General features: G+C 37.1%; 2 protein-coding genes across 2 annotated transcripts; both read left to right on the top strand.

The window, feature by feature from the left end:
• The first annotated feature begins 379 nt into the window (after window positions 1-379).
• Window positions 380-1,507, top strand: LOC123672660. The gene has a single exon (XM_045606865.1). The coding sequence runs from the start codon at window positions 380-382 to the stop codon at window positions 1,505-1,507; it is 1,128 nt and encodes a 375-aa protein (XP_045462821.1).
• A 10,271-nt stretch (window positions 1,508-11,778) lies between these two features.
• On the top strand, window positions 11,779-13,877 carry LOC123671616. The gene is made up of 2 exons (XM_045605585.1): window positions 11,779-11,907; window positions 12,965-13,877. Exon 2 carries the CDS (start codon window positions 12,995-12,997, stop codon window positions 13,844-13,846), a length of 852 nt encoding a protein of 283 aa, XP_045461541.1. The 5' UTR covers window positions 11,779-11,907; window positions 12,965-12,994; the 3' UTR covers window positions 13,847-13,877.
• The last annotated feature ends 2,950 nt before the right edge of the window (window positions 13,878-16,827 follow it).

Genomic DNA, 16,827 nt, shown 5'->3' with positions numbered 1-16,827 from the left:
GCGGTGATTCGCCTAGGTTTCTTCTGCAGCCCGTTGGGGTAAGTTTCATTTCACAATTTTCGGTTGTTCAATATTAGTAGCAAAATTCATGTGAAATTGACCGCAAACCCCTCTTTGCGGACATTTATTGGTGCCGAAACCCGGGAAATATCTTAAAACCCCCTAAATTCAGTCTAATTGTCATTTCCGTTCATCTGATTGAATTCGTGATTTGATTTTCATTCATTAATTGGGTAGTTATTGAAAATTCATAACACGGTTATCTTATCGCGCGTCATCTGTTCATTATCTTCAACGATAAACACATCGTCTGTTCTTCTTAGATTTTTCGGAATTAATTTATACCGATATACATACCGGGGTCATTCGACAATTTAAAATGCCGTCAATGGATAAATTCAAGGCCTCTTTGGCAACATCTGTCATTAAGCGCGAGAATGCATTTTCTGCGGCATCTACTCTTCTTAAATTAATAAAGGATTTGACCACAAAAGTCGATGTGGCCAACATGTGTCTGGCTGAGTTGGTCAAAGTGGAAAAGACTTTCAGGGAGGCTGATGAGTTAGTTGTCCAACTCAATTCTCAGCTAGAGGAGCCTGGTCAGATCGGTCCACCCTCAAAATTCGATGCATTTTTTGAAATTTGCCTACATGTACGTGCCGCCCATAGTCGTCTAACCGCATCTACGTCTGTTAAGGCGCCATCATTGTCATCTGCTGAGCTACCTATTCCGCGGGTTGACCTGCCTTGCTTTCAGGGCAAGGTTGAGGAATGGCCCGGATTCATCGCTCTATTCGATGCCTTAGTGCATCAGAACAATTCCCTGGCGCCCGTTCAGAAGTTTCACCTCTTGGCATCTGCCATCTCTGGTGAAGCAGCATCTGTCATCTCTGGCTTTCAATTAAATTCGGTGAATTACCCCCTGGCCTATCAAGCCCTTCACTCCCGGTATCAAAACCCTCGTCGGTTGGCGAATCTTTATGTGAATCAGATCTTGGATTCACGGCCCGCATCTGTGTCTTCCTTACCACAGTTGAAGCAATTCGTCACGACGCATCCGAATGCCATTCATGCCATCAAGGCATTACCCATTTCAGATCTGGCTGACTTGCTCTTGTTTTCTCTAGCATTGCGCAACCTCGATATACCATCTCGCCACTTGTTTGAGGGGCAGTTATCCTCTGATGACTTTCCCACTCTCGCTCAGTTGCTCGAATTCACCAATCGACAGTTGCGAGTGTTGGGGAGCACTTCCGTCACCTCATCCATTGCGCCGAAGGGATCATTAAGACCTCAATCTCCAGCAGGCTCAGCATCTGTTTCCCCATCGTCTGTGCCTTCATCCTCTGGTGTGTATCCTTGCCGCCCTGCTTACGCTGGTGCGTGCCCTTCGTCGTCTTCCGCGTGTGTGTTTTGCTCGGCGAATCTTTCTGTTCGCCAGTGTCGTCAGTTCAAGGCCATGAACGTTTATCAGCGACGAGCTTTCGTGACTGAAAGGCGACTATGAAGAAATTGCATGTCGTCTTTCCATACCACCGCTAAGTGCAGTTCGAGTCAGAGCTGTCACACATGCGGGGGACGACACCATACAATTCTCCATCTGGCATCTGCTGCCACTGCATCCACTTCCGTTTCCTATGCTGGAAGGAAATCCCTTTCAACGGAAGAACGTCCTTCTTCGCCCTCTGTTTCATCACAGCAGCCAACCCGTGCTTTCACCTCTCGGGGCACCTCAATGAGGGCTCGATCAGCGGGGATCTCGATGATGTCACGGCGGAGCCCTGAGGCAGCAGGTTCGGTGTCGTCTCGAGCCTCGCCAGTTTCACCACCCCATGGGCGTAACGAGGGGGGGGTTATTGGGGACGTAACCCCCCCCATTGATCAGAAGGAAAAATTTTTTTTGGCAGAACAATAAACTTGGAAGATTTTGCTTCTTCAAAGTTGTTATTGTGGAATTACAGAAGTATCATTGTGAGAAGAAAAATATTGTTAAATTGTACTAATTATTTTGGCTATTAACGATATAATGTTGAAGAAATTGGTTGAGATGGTCAATTCCGCCAAATGTTTCACTTGTCTTGCAGATGAAACGACAGACATCTCAACACAAGAACAAGCATCAATCGGCGTTAGATACCTATATAACAATGATATTAAAGAAGAATTCCTTCAGTTTGTACCTGTTTATGATTCAACTGTTAAAAACCTTGCGACAGTCATTTTGAAATCATTACGCGAGTTTGGAATTGATACAAAGTATTTGAGGGGGCAAGGATATGATGGGGCCGCTGCAATGAGTGGAAAATTCAACGGAGCACAGGCATATGTAATGGAAGAGCATCCGACTGCAATATATGTCCATTGTGTATCCCATAGCTTAAACCTTGCTATAAGTGCATCATGTTCAATTTCTGAGGAATTCACAGAAATTGCTGTGGGACTGTAACAAAACTATGTGTGTTTTTTAACACCCTAAAAAGAATGGAGGTTATTACAAGAGCAATTGATAAACTGTTCCCTGAAGCCAAATCTACTCGTCTAAAACAACTCTGTCCAACTAGGTGGGTTGAGCGCCATGATTCAATATTACTACTTCAAGAAATGTTACCTGCTGCCCAGGAGGCTCTTGAAGAAGTTTCACAGTGGAAGGATGTAGAATCAGCGTCGATGGCATCGCAGCTTTTATGTGCACTTCAGAGTTCATCCTTTATTATCAGTTTGCAAGTGATGGCTAGAGTATTTTCCTTAAGTTTACCCCTTGCTCGATTTTTGCAGCATGAACATATCGATCTTTTAAATGCTATGAACATGGTGACTAACCTAAAAGGGACGATAGAAAAAATCAGAACCAATGCTGAAGAAGAATTCGCAACCATATTTAACGCATCAGAGACTATGGCTGAATTACTCAGTACCTCAATAAAAGCCCCAAGAAGAACTGGACGACAAATCTTAGGTGCAACATTGAAACCGACAATCCTCAATCATACTTTAAGATATCCCTATTTTTGCCAATTTCAGATCACTTTTTAAGTGAATTAAATAGTCGCTTTCTGAAACATCAAGACGTACTGAAAAGTTTTGAGTGTCTTATACCGACCTCTACCAGTAATGCTGAAGTCACCAGAACACAGGAAGAAAGTTTTGAAAAGCTCCTGAATTTCTATCAGGAAGATATTCAAATTGGTGACATCGCTGCCATTGGAGAACTCCATATGTGGTACGAGAGGGTGAAAGATTTGAAAAAATTAGCTCAAGGAAGGCAATCGATTATTACACTGCCTGCCATCAGGATGTTTTCCCCACTATCAACACCCTCCTGAAAATTCTTACCACTCTTCCTGTATCGACATCAACCAGTGAAAGGTCCTTCTCATCTCTTAGAAGATTGAAAATATACTTAAGGAACACAACTGGCCAGCAAAGGTTGAACGGGCTTGCTATGCTCAATACTCACAGAGAGCTAGATATCAATGCTGCTGAAGTGTTGGACGAGCTGGCAAAAACACCTTGCCGTCTTGAATTTAGACTTTCTTGAATGATTGCATAGAGGAGCGTGATAGCTATTTTCACTTATACATTTATATTGTAGAATATTTTCAATCTTTTTTTAAATTCTTACACGTATTTCATTGTTTATTAAGTGTAGCATTCAATAGTATAATATATATTGTGCCTGTATGATGAAATAATTTTTTTTTTAAAAGAGTTTTTGACACAAAATTTGATCACGAAATTAAAATTAGAATCATACATTTCGAATTTGTAATAATTTTTCATTAAACTCGTGAATTATGTCTGAGGAAATGAATTTAAGACCCATAGAATTGAGAGAAATTGCAAATAACGTTGCAAATAAATGAATACCTCAAAAATCCAAATCCTCATATGAAAAAGAATATGAAAAACTTAATAAAATGGTCTGAAGAAAATTCTGTTACTGGAATTTCAGAAAATGTTTTGCTAGCGTATTTTGAGTATTTAAGTCACAAATATAAATGTTCTACATTATGGAGAAGTCATTCAATGCTACGTAGTATGTTGAATTAAAAAAGAGCATTGATATTTCAAAATTTGTGAAATTGCAATGTTTATTAAAAACTTTTTCGAAAGAATAGAAACCAAAGAAATCAAAAATTCTCGATTTCGAACAAATTGATAAATTCTTGAAGAAAGCATCAAATGATACTTATATGGATATGAAGGTATAGTATATCCAAAGTCACTTGGAGGAAGCCAAAACATTTTGATTATACAAGGGTTATCCAAGTTTCCATAAATTCCTTTGGAATTTATGAAAATATTGCTATCAATACTCTCAAATAAACCCCGGTATTTAGCAGATCGTCTTGGAAACAAGAATGTCCCGATTTGATTGATCTTATTGGCTGAATATTTCCCCTCGTATTCCCCTTTCCACTTTGAGAGCGTGTTTGGTTACACTCATTGGCTGCATATATCTCTTCTTAATAACATTCTAATGATTCGCATATACCAGTGCGGTCCATATGGGTATTAATGAAATGAGCATTTTCACTCGGTTTTAGTTCGTTTTATGACTGATTTCTTCTTTTTATCGGGATAAAGAATATTTAAAGTCAAAATATTTTTCAGTCAACATTGATATTATTTCGAAAATAAAAAATTCAGCAAGAACAAGATTGTAAGTACCTACACATGCTCGGCATGGTAATTTTATCGCTCTTATTGATAGGAGTTGTGCCCATTTTCCACATGTTATTTCATTAAAGATTTTACTGTCGATTTGATCTGTCGTTTAATAATAATTGGAGCGTGTTTATTTAGTTATATATTTATATTTGTGTGGCTGATTGTTTTTTCGATTATTTTCATAATGGCATTATGGAGACCTTTTTCAGAACTTGTTGAACCCCCTAAAGTAATTGAAGATTCAGTGGATCCGGAATTTGGACACAAGGACATACATGTGCAGTGTCAACGATTGGTGCTCAACATTTATAATACTCTGAAACATGAGAATGATGATAAATCACAAAACTTCATAATAAACAGGATTTGTGTATTAACAAAAATGAGTTATACATCAATTTTTCGTATTGTTAATCGTGGAGACGTGATTGATCATTCGACTAAACGAAAGCGTATCGATCAAAAACATAAAAAACTTGACGACTTTGCAAGAGATATCATCAGACGGATAGTGTATCAATTTTATGGAGACAATGTTGTGCCCACCCTTGAACTCATACGCCATAAATTGAAAGACTATTCATCCGAATATAATTATAAATCTTTACAGACATTACGGAGTGTTTTGATAGAATGTGGTTTCCGATATAAAAAAATCGACAGTCGTATGATGATAATGGAGTCGAATCGTATTGTTGCACTTCGGCAACAGTATTTGCGTCAAATAAAGGAACACCGTTTAGCAAACAAAAATATAATATATTTAGATGAAACCTGGTTTGATTCTCATGATGTTATCAAATACGGCTGGGTAGATAACTCAAAAGAATGTTTTCTGAATGCTCCATCTTCCAGAGGTAAGAGAATAATTATTTCACATGCTGGAGGTGAACATGGATTTGTGCCAGGAGCATTGCTTTTATCTGCCAAAAATATAAAAGATTCGTGTGCAGATTATCATGAGGATATGACGGCAGATCTTTTCGAAAAGTGGTTTTTGAATCAACTTCTCCCCAATATTCCTCCAAATTCGGTGATTGTTATGGACAATGCTTCATACCACTCCCGCATTTTAAATAAAATTCCTAATAATTCTTCAAAAAAGTCAGATATCGTAGAGTTCATGAAGTTTAAAAATATGGAAATTCCAGATATCCTTCCAACAAAAAAACTACTCTTAAACCAAATAAAGGCTCGAAAATTCGATAATAACTATGTGGTAGACCAAATTTGCAAAGACCATAATCATTCGTTATTAAGATTACCACCATATTATTGTATTTTCAACCCGATAGAACTGGTTTGGGGAGTTTTTAAGAATCGTTTGAGGAAAACTAATCAAACACCGGCAAAGGATTCCACAGTCATAGAGAAAATACGTGAGGTTTTTAATGATTTGGACGACGAACTTTGGCATAATTCTGTGGTTCATGTTAAAAAAATTGAAGATGAATATTTTTCGATCCAATCAATTCCTTCAGTTACTTTCGAAATCGGTAATGATTCATCAAGTTCTGAAGAAAATGATTCGGAATCCTGAGGAATGTCAAAACCACTGATTTTTAATAGAAGCAGTAGGTGAGATTGACCAATATAAGTTCCATTAAATTTTCTGATCAAATTTATCAATGTTATTACTAATTCGCCTAAATTTCCGATAAGGACATTTCCAAATACGTCTGAAACACTTTACTGCTTTCATAATTTTATGCAACGATCATGCATCATAGTTGATAATGTTCCTTGCTACTTACAGGTCGAGACATCCGATTTTCCACATCACTGGAAAGATTTCGAGAAAGATTACGAGAAGATATGGTTGAGTGATTTTTATTTTATAATACTGACATTTGTATGATTTTTTAACTTGTAGTAAGAATTTTCATTTTTTTTTTGTGAGAACAGCTGTAAGTTTATTCACATAATAAAAATTATATAATTGAAAAACTATAGAGTAATCAAATTATATCACAGTAAACTATTATATAATGATGTGAAAACCACCTGTAAGAATCGGCACCAAAATTGAATACAATCCCGTAAATATTATTTTCAACTCTATAGGGTTTGAAAAGCGTGCGCCTATGGTTTATGGCGGTCGAGGCATCTTATCTGGCTAAGCGTTTTTATGGACTAGTTCAAGTGACTTTGGATATACTATAACAATATATTCCTGTTGAGCTATGTACGCTTAATATAACAACTTTTAGGTAGTATTAATCATGGGATATGCCGGGGCATGCAGAAGGGTAGAGCTCTGCAATATGAAGGTTGAAGACATACAATTCAAGAACGATTGTATTTTGGTCACTATACCAAATACAAAAACTTATAGTCGCAGGCAATTCATTATTTCAGACCTATTCTGGTCGAGTCTCCTTAGAGAATACTATAAACTGAGACCATCACATAGGGGAAATGTGTCTGAGACGGCATAGCTGATGAGATGGCATACAACGTGTTTCTCGATTGACATTCAGAAATAGACGCCAGTTGAATGTGCATACTATAGAATAAGACGTAGTTAAACGTCTGCGTGAGTTCTAGTAAATTCTGTAGTAGTATTTGGTCAGCGCATGCGAGGAAAGTTTTTCGAGTCGGCTGAAAATTTACAACAGCTAGAGTTTTCGGTGAATATATGAAAGAAACAGGTATATCAGTGAGTGCAAATATTTTCTATTATTTCTGCATACACTTTAGTTTCAGAATAATATTTTTTTTTCATCTTAGTATCCACCATTGTTATTAAGAAAGAAAAAAGTGCTGGTGTTTGCTTCTGGGTGAGTTGGCATACGTGATATGCTGATGAGATGGCGTAGGTATGCCATCTCACCTAGGCACTTTGTTAAGTTTCCTTTTCGAGTAGAAAATTTAATTATGATTTTTCAAGGAATAGGGCGTTATCAACGAAAATCAACAAGACATTCCTGGAGCGAAGAGAATATGAAGGATGCGATAAAGGCAGTTCAGGAAAAAAAATGGGCTGGTTGATAGCCTCAAAGATGTAGGTAGCTAAGAGCGAAAGACAAAAGAGCTAAAACCGAAAGGTGGGAAGCAACAAAACCGACAAAACCGACAAAGCCTCAAAGATGTTCAATGTGCCTAGCACATTAAGGCGACGTGCAATTAAAAGTGAAGGGTAGAGGAAAAATTACATGGGGGGTCATAAAGTTACTTTCGATGAAACCTTAGAAAGGGAAATTGTTGAGCATTTAAAAAATTTAGAAATACGATTTTTTGGTTTTACAACAACCAACGTCAGAAAGCTTCCTTATGAAGTGGCGGAAGCAAAAAAAATTCCCCCAGATTTTACCATGTCAAAAAAATGGAAGGATGGGATTGGCTAAAAGGATTCCAGGATATAAATCCTAGTATAAGCCTTCGAACTCCAGAATCAACTTCATTCGCTAGAGCTAGTGCTTTCAACAAGCAGAAGATTCAAAAATATTTTGCCCTTCTTTCTGTTGTACCGGAAAAGCATCATTTGAAGGTTAACGACATATGGAATGTCGACGGATCAGGATTTTCAACAGTACCTTCAAAAAATACTAAAATTTTTGCCAAACGCGGCCGAAAACAGGTGGGAGTCCTGACTAGTGCTGAAAGAGGACATCATTTCACTGTGGTCTGCGGTATGAATGCCGTTGGGACTTACATCCCACCAGCTATCATTTTCCCAAGGAAAAATATGAAAAATGAATTAATGGACAATGGACACAGAAGATCCTTTCAATGGGAATGGCGATGGAAATGACGACATTGCATGTATATACTGCAATGACATGTTTCCTCGATCTCGTTCCAAAGAAATATGGCTCAAATGCAATGGATGTGACCAGTGGTGTCATGCAGAATGTGCAGGAGTTGACAAAAAAAATAAAAAAATGTATTTGCGAAATATGTACCTAGGTCATAATTTATCATGTACCTATGCCATCTCATCCACAGTGTTGAGGGTGAGATGGCATATGAAGACCTTGTTTGATTGTTATTTTACACTTTCATATTGTTATTATATTCAATTTTGAATGAACCATTCCATAGATTATACATTGCACTATAATTTCGTCTGGTCCTAACCTTTTTAAGATATTTATATTGATAGATATAAACCCAGTTCAAAAAGTATGCCGTCTCAGACACATTTCCCCTACAGGGCATGATCGTTTCTTCATTTATTATAAATCTGGGAAATGCAGAGTACAACCTATTGGCATAAATAAAATAGGTGGAATGCCAAAAAAAATTGCCAATTTTTTGAATTTGCCTGACTCAGAACTTTATTCTGGACATTGCTTCCGTAGAGGCACAGCTTCCCACCTAGCCAACAGCGGAGAAGATTTGATGGCATTAAAGAGGCATGGAGGATGGAAAAGTTCAGCAGTTGCTGAAGGATATGTTGATGCATCTTTTTCGAAAAAGCTTGACATTTCTGAAACTTTGTCAACTCAATTGAACAAAAATGCCCAAGATCTTGATATACCTTCGACTTCGACAGTTAATATTTCAGAATTCTCAACTCAAGAAATCAATATTACTTCACAACATCCCGTACATGATAACCAGCCTTCCACTTCCTCAGCATTTTTCAATCAAGCTCTATATAATAATGAAACACATCAGAATATACCAGGAATATCAACTTTGAATTCTAGTTCAAACTGCAATATTACAGTCAAAATTTTCAACAATTGTACAATTTCAAAAATTGAATGAATACCTTTTTCGTTATAGTTATTTATGTATCAAGGGAGTAATGAGGGTTTTCACCACAGAGGGCAACAGATTTCAATCCCGAGGGACGTAAGTTCCGAGGGATTGTTGCGTTGCCCGAGGTGGTTAAAATCAAATAACTCACAAGATAGATAATTAATTTTATTTCATAATGCATGAAATATAAAAACCAAATTGTTTTGGTTTTCAGAACAAAACGAATTATCTTTATTAAGAATAAATGTCACTGACAACATTGTAGATATTTGTCATATCGTGTTTCTCACCATATTCAAATTTGTGAAAATGAATGCAAACTCAGAGAGAATTGAGATTTCAAGAGATTTGTTGGAAAAGGCTGAAAAAGCTCGTTCCGTACTACTACCGACAAAGTCGGAACTTAAGTACCTACAAAAAGGAATATGACAAATTTCTGCAGTGGATGGAAGTTAACCGTATGGATAGTAAAAACACGAGTGAAACTCTAATGTTGGCGTATTTTCAAGAGATGGTATCTATTTATTCTTTTAGTCTAATATGTGAATTGGTTTCTTTTTCTTACAGTCTGAATTGTATAGTCCTAATTCGCTGTGGACTAAGTGGTCAATGCTAAAATTGATGATGAGAATACATGATGACATAGATGGAAGTAAATTTCACGAATTGGAAGCGTTCCTCAAACGCAAAAGTAAAGGCTATGAGCCAAAAAAGTCTCAAGTGTTTAGTCGGAAAGATATTGTCAAATTTTTGAAGAATGCGTCTGATCAAGAATACTTACTTCATAAGGCATGTAATGCAAACTGTAACGATTGCACATTTATTGTTCTGTTTCACAGGTAGTTTTGATTATGGGTTATTTCGAGGGCTGTAGATGTCAAGAACTTTTGAATATGAAAATTAATCACATCGAAGAAAGGGGCTCTGTTATGGTGGTTGACATTCCGGAAAGTAAAACATATTCGTAAGAGATTTACTATTGTGGAAGAAAACGAGTTCTCTGCATTGAGTCTAGTGAGGAAGTATATGCTTCTACGTCCATCGGGCCCGGAAAGATTTTTTCTAACGTATCGCGGAAAACGTTGCTCAGTTCAACCGGTTGGAAAAAATACATTCAGGAAAATTCCAAGCAAAATTGCTAGTTTTTTGGAATTGCCGAATCCAGAAACATTCACAGGACATTGTCTGCGAAGGACTTCTGCGACTGCCTTGGTCAATGCAGGAGCAAATATGACAACATTGAAGAGACATGGTGCATGGCGAAGTTCAACGGTGGCAGAAGGGTATTTGGCCGACAGCAGGGAATTGAAAAACAAAACTGCAAGAATGTTAGCTGGCATGTCAGATGAAAGAAGGGAAACAAATTCATGTTTGAATACAGTCATTAACAGTGACAACCGTTTAATAGAAAATCCTTGCAATTCGGGTAACAACTTTAGTGGTAAATTCGACAACTGTCGGTTTGTTTTTGTGAACACTTTAGAGGAAGTTAAAGATCTATAACTGCCCTGTTTAACTCCCAAGGGAGTTATGACAATGTTTATAGTTACGGTAACTAAGCATTTATTCCTTTGTAATGTATCAGTATGAAATAAAAGATATTTAATGACTAATGAAGTGCATTCGAACTATTATTAATAATTTTTGGCGAAATTAAACTACCCCCTTTATTATGCCCCTTAAAGGGTTAATGATAGTCACACATTACCAAGTTTTGATCAGGGGGCCCCAGATTTGCCTTGCGCTTTGGAACCCCAGTTGTCTCAATCCGCAACTGAGTGCAAGCGAAATATTGGATCATAGAGATTATTTAATTTTACGGCCAGGTCCTCACAATATATCATACTTTCATCATTTGGCGCAGAAAGTACTTCGTAAGCTTTTGAGAGTGCTTTTCCTCTTTTATTTGTTCTTATATTTTATTGGAGTAGGTGTATCATGAATATCACTTGCCCTGTTTTCAGATGCATCATCTTCAAGATCCTCATTTTCATTACTTTCAGAATTCTATTGTAAACAAATGAATTATATAGTAAATAAACCTTTATGTTATAGTTTCCTGAAACAACTGACGATTGGTTAAAAATCACGAGAGAGTTTGAAACACGATGGAATTTTCCAAATTGTGGCAGATCTATCGATGGAAAACATGTTCGACTTAAAAAACCGACAAATTCTGGTTGATGTGTTATCGACCCATTACTGGATGGGTAGCACCACTGGCCCACCTGTTGATGAAGTGGGAGATTAGTTCCATATCTCACCACCACTCCAGTGTTGCTCCATCTTTACTGTAAGAAAGTAGTGAAATTTGTTGTCTCCCAACTTTTACATGTGAACGCTAAATCTTGAAGAGAGCAGGTAAGTGTATAATAATATTATATATTCAATTGTTTGAAGTATTTTTGGTGTAATAATTCTGTTACCTTTGTTATATACAAAATATTTCGATTTTATTATTTCATGACATCTTTTGGCCCAGAGTTGGGGTAACTTTGGTGGCTGGGCCAAAGTTACCCCAAGACTCATATTTTGATATAATACTTGAGTAGTATTTTATAAGCAGTTTCTTACACAAAACCACTTAAAATATTTTTATTACTTTTGTAAGCACTAATTTTTGGATTTTCTTTGCAGAAAATATGCCGAGAAATCGAATAAAACCTCTTGGCACAAGAAATTACGCCAATTACAAACCAGAAGTGTTAGAGGAATGCTTAGAGGCTATTAGGTCAGGTGACTTAACCCAAAGAGCTGCAGAAAAAAGATATAATATACCTAGATCTACGATAAAGAACAAACTTAAAGGGACTCACACAAAAAATGTAGGACGTGCAAGAATCTTTAGTGATGAAGAGGAGCATGTTTTCGAACAACATTTAATTAAAATGTCAGACTATGTGTTCCCTGTAGTTGAAATGGATTTTCGTTATGCAGACAAAAGCTATTTGGACAAAAAAGGTGTCCACATTTGACAGTTCAAGAACAATCTCCCTGGCTATGAATGGACAAAAGCCTTCCTAAAAAGACATGAGAATCTGACTCGTAGGATAAGTTCCAATATCAAAAAGGTCAGAGCCGAAGTAGATGCTTCTCTCATCGAAAACTACATTGATAACCTCAAAGAAGAGGTTGAAGATGTTCCCTCAAATAATATATTCAATTACGATGAGACGAACCTTACTGATGATCCTGGGAACAAAAAGGTTATCTGTAAGAGAGGAGCAAAATGCGTGGAGAACATTTGCAATTTCAGTAAAAGTGCAACATCAATAATGATGGCTGAAAATGCTGCAGGCGACCTCTTGTCCCCATATGTTGTCTATAGAGCTGAGCACTTGTGGTCCACAAGGACTGAGAATGGTCCTGAAGGAACTCGATATAACCGTTCTAAAAGTGGGTGGTTTGATGCAGTGCGCTTCGAAGATTGGTTCCAGTCAACACTCTTACCAGGTGTTAAAAATCTAGATGGTCCTAAAGTTATCATTGGAAATAACTTATCTTCTCACATCAGTTTGCATGTGCTTAAGCTCTGTGAAGAGAATATAAGGTTTGCCTCTCTCCGAATTCAACACATCTAATGCAACCATTAGACGTTGCCTTCCTTGGACCAATGAAAAGATCGTGGCGTGACATCCTCCGCAAGTGGAAAGAGTCAAATTCAGGATCCAAATTTGCAACGATCCCTAAAGATTTGTTTCCACGATTTTTAAAAGAGCTAATGGCAAAATTGGAAGAAAAGCGAAGAGACAATTTGATGGCTGGATTTGCCAAATGTGGAATCCATCCCTTAAACAAGCAGAGACTACTAGACCGTCTTCCAGAAAACCAGCCCGTGGATAAAGAGTCTATAGGAGAAGCTTTTATGGAACAGTTGGAGAAGAAAAGAGCTGAGTTTTTAACTAAAGATGGCCCGAGAAGAAGGAAGAAAAAATTTCAAGTGCCCGCTGGCAAGAGTATTGCATTTGAAGAGATTGAAGCAGCCATCTCCGAAGCAGCAAAGAAACCTTCGACCAGTGCGTCAAAGGAAACACAAGTTTCCAGGAAGAAAAACAAAAAAAAGCAAAACTCTTCTTCAGATGAAGATGATGTTGAGATGGTGTTAGAGTCTGATGGGCAAAGCGAAACATTTTCCGATCTGGAAGAAATATTACAGGAAGTAGCAGGCATACCTGTTCACAGGTCTAATGATGAAGTAACACCAGTTGCGTTGAAACCTAAAGACTTGGCTATTGATAACTTTGTAGTGGTTAAGTATGATGGAAAGAAATACCCTGGCAAAATTGTTAGTTTATCTGAAGAAGGACCTATAGTTGAATGCATGGAAAAAAGACTCAAGTTTTGGCGCTGGCCAGAAAAACAAGATTGCCGGACTTACGACTGGGTGGATGTTTGTAAGAAGATCAATCCTCCAAAAATTTCTTCAAAGAGGAACCAGTTCCATGTGCCAGAACTGGACAACTAGTATGTAAATATATGTATGTAAATAATGATGTAAACTGATCTTTTTTTATACAATAAATTTTTTTTTTCAATAATATGAAGTCTGTTTCATTTATTCCCATTTCTTATCATTTCGTGGATGTTTTTGAAGTAAAAGCAGTTAAAAACACAAACTAACATGTCATGTGCTAATTTTATCTTGTCTAACTTTAGCCCAACCAATACTAAACATAGGTTTTATATGGTTTGAAAGTATGGGACAAAGTTTCCCCAATTCAAGGCAACTTTGGCCCAAACATTAAAAAAATTCATATTATATTAATATTAATAATATTGAGGAGTCTCAATATGGTTTTAATTTCATGATAAAATGTTTGCTTAAACATTAAGATACATTGAAAATTAATATAATCAATGTCAAAAGATATGGAGCTGATAAAACCATATATATACATAGCTTTAGATTTGGGCCAATCTCACCCCAGCTGACGGTTCTTATTTCTACAACTCCAAAAAAATTTCAGAATAGAGGACATTTGAATCATTGGAGATGAAGCATTTGCGTTAACCGAAAATTTCATTAAACCTTATTCAGCGTACAACTTGGACCACGACAAACATATATTCAACTATCGTCTTTCAAGAACATGAAGAGTTTTTGAGAATGCATTTGATATCCTCGAATCAAGATTCAGAACTTTTCATACGGAAAGGAATTCATCCATAGAAAAAACTTGACAAGGTCATTCTAGGTTGTAGCGTTCTATACAGGGTGGCCATTTGAAAACGAAACAGACGAGATTATAGACGAAATAAAGTTTTTCGATAGAAATGCTCGGACAGGTCGATTTTTGTTTCGAGGGGGACAACTTAAGATGTAGGTTACGGACGCATAGCGCTTCAACCCTTGCTGCTACAACCCCCACCCCAAATTTTTGAATAGGGAAGATGGGGTGAGTGATACCTCAATTTAAAGGTATGTTTATACTGATTTCAGCACAGTAATTGTTTTTTCATTTTATGCATTAGTTCTCGAAATATTCATGCGTTAGTTAGTTAGGAAGGAAGCCACAGTCATGGTTGTTTTGAAGCTCAAAATGTCGATTTTTCACAAAACACTACAAGTGCCATGAAAACACTACTTCATTTTCAAATACTTAGTTAAGAATATTTCGAGAACTAATGCATAAAATGAAAAAACAATTACTGTGCTGAAATCAGTATAAAAATACCTTTCAAATGAGGTATCACTCACCCCATCTTCCCTATTCAAAATTTGGGGGTGAGGGTTGTAGTAGCAAGGGTTGAAGCGCTGTGCGTCCGTAACCTACATCTTAAGTTGTCCCCCTCGAAACAGAAATCGACCTGTCCGAGCATTTCTATCGAAAAACTTTATTTCGTCTGTACTCTCGTCTGTTTCGTTTTCAAATGGCCACCCTGTATAATTTTATACGAAGAAACAGCGGAAAGACAAATTATACAGCAGTGGAAATGATTGGCACAGGGGACATCCCAACTCTGAGTTCGTTGGAGAATTTGGAATATTGCCAAAATAAAAATTCTACTCAAACTGCGAAAGAAGTAGGGTATGAATACAAGGAATACTACAACGGTATTGGAAAAGTTCATTGGCAAGAAAAAATAATAATAAATTCATTATTCAGTTCAATTCAATTGATCACATTAATTGCTATTGATTGTTGTCAAAATTGTAATCAATATATTTTTCAATATAATGTATCAATTCACATTCACCTGCATACGTATATACACTATTATTATTCATTATTAGCACGTGTAATTCATATCCTTGTATTGGATAACTATTCAACCCACTCCACTTTTCAAGCTCATGAGTTTTGCAGGGCTAACGGTAATATTCTTCAGTCGATCCTTACACACACCTCACACAGAATGCAGCCACTCGATGTCGCATTTTATGGTCCGCTAGATACTGCATTCAATTCAGAATGCAGCCAATATTTGAGGAATCATCCTCATGAAAAGAATAGCCCCTTTTGAAATTGCGGAACTTTTCAAATTGGCATTCATCAGAGTAGCTACTGAAAGAAAAAGCTCTGAATGGATTTAGAGGAACAGGGATCTGTCTTTATAATCCAGATATGTTCACTGAGGAAGACTTAGAGCCAGTTGAACTTTAGACAACTCTTAACAGTTTAAACGATTCTACTGGTTCTATTCACGACGTTCCTGTTACTCATAAACGCCAAGAAACTCCCAAAAGGAGCAACACGCCACCCCCTCAGCAGAGTCAACTTCCATGCAAAACACACTCTGAAACAATGGATCCTTCAGATTCACAAAATTCTCACGTTGGAAAGTCATTTCTCGAAATTTTACCAATAGCAAGACCATCATAACCTAAGACTGGTGACAGTAAAAGGGTGCAAAGCAGCATGCTCAAATAATCACGTCCACCCCAAAATAAGAAGTTTCCCAAGAAAAAGCAAATAAAAAACTAATATCTCGGCAAAAACAGAAGACGTCGAATAATATGCAGCAGGGTTATATGGTGTTTTCCAATGATCACCAAGAAAACGAAGAAACGGAAAAGAGAGTGAACTTACCGACAGGAACGATCAACAAATGCTTCATGTTATACCAAATGATCAAGTGAATGCACCACAGAGCAGAGGAAAGCTTGATGACCAGTTAATTTCTGACACATATCTTCTCGGAGGGACTCCCAAGCCTAAATGGATTAGAGAACCCCCTATCATAACCCCCACTCCAGTTACCAATATGGCCGATGCTCTCTTTAGATGCCCAGCACGTCATCCGGATTTTTAATGCAGGGCCCTCAACACTACGTGATTTCGATGGTCTTCAATTAGGTAACAAGATTACACTATTCGGAAACTTATTTTCTGTTGAAATATTATATTATAATATTGTAACCCATATAAGAAAAAACAATTTACTTTCGAGTTTTCTTAATTTTATTTATAGAATTCAGAATATTTTTTTAATCAATTTCTGAGT

Source organism: Harmonia axyridis, chromosome 1, assembly GCF_914767665.1.
Source record: "Harmonia axyridis chromosome 1, icHarAxyr1.1, whole genome shotgun sequence".
Taxonomy (NCBI): domain Eukaryota; kingdom Metazoa; phylum Arthropoda; class Insecta; order Coleoptera; family Coccinellidae; genus Harmonia; species Harmonia axyridis.
The sequence above is the reverse complement of the archived record's forward strand: the minus strand, read 5'-3'. Positions and strand labels throughout refer to the sequence as shown.

Excerpts from the sequence above, each read along its gene's own strand:
- LOC123671616 (XM_045605585.1), top strand. The coding sequence starts at position 12,995 with ATGAAAAGATCGTGGCGTGACATCCTCCGCAAGTGGAAAGAGTCAAAT.
- LOC123672660 (XM_045606865.1), top strand. The coding sequence starts at position 380 with ATGCCGTCAATGGATAAATTCAAGGCCTCTTTGGCAACATCTGTCATT.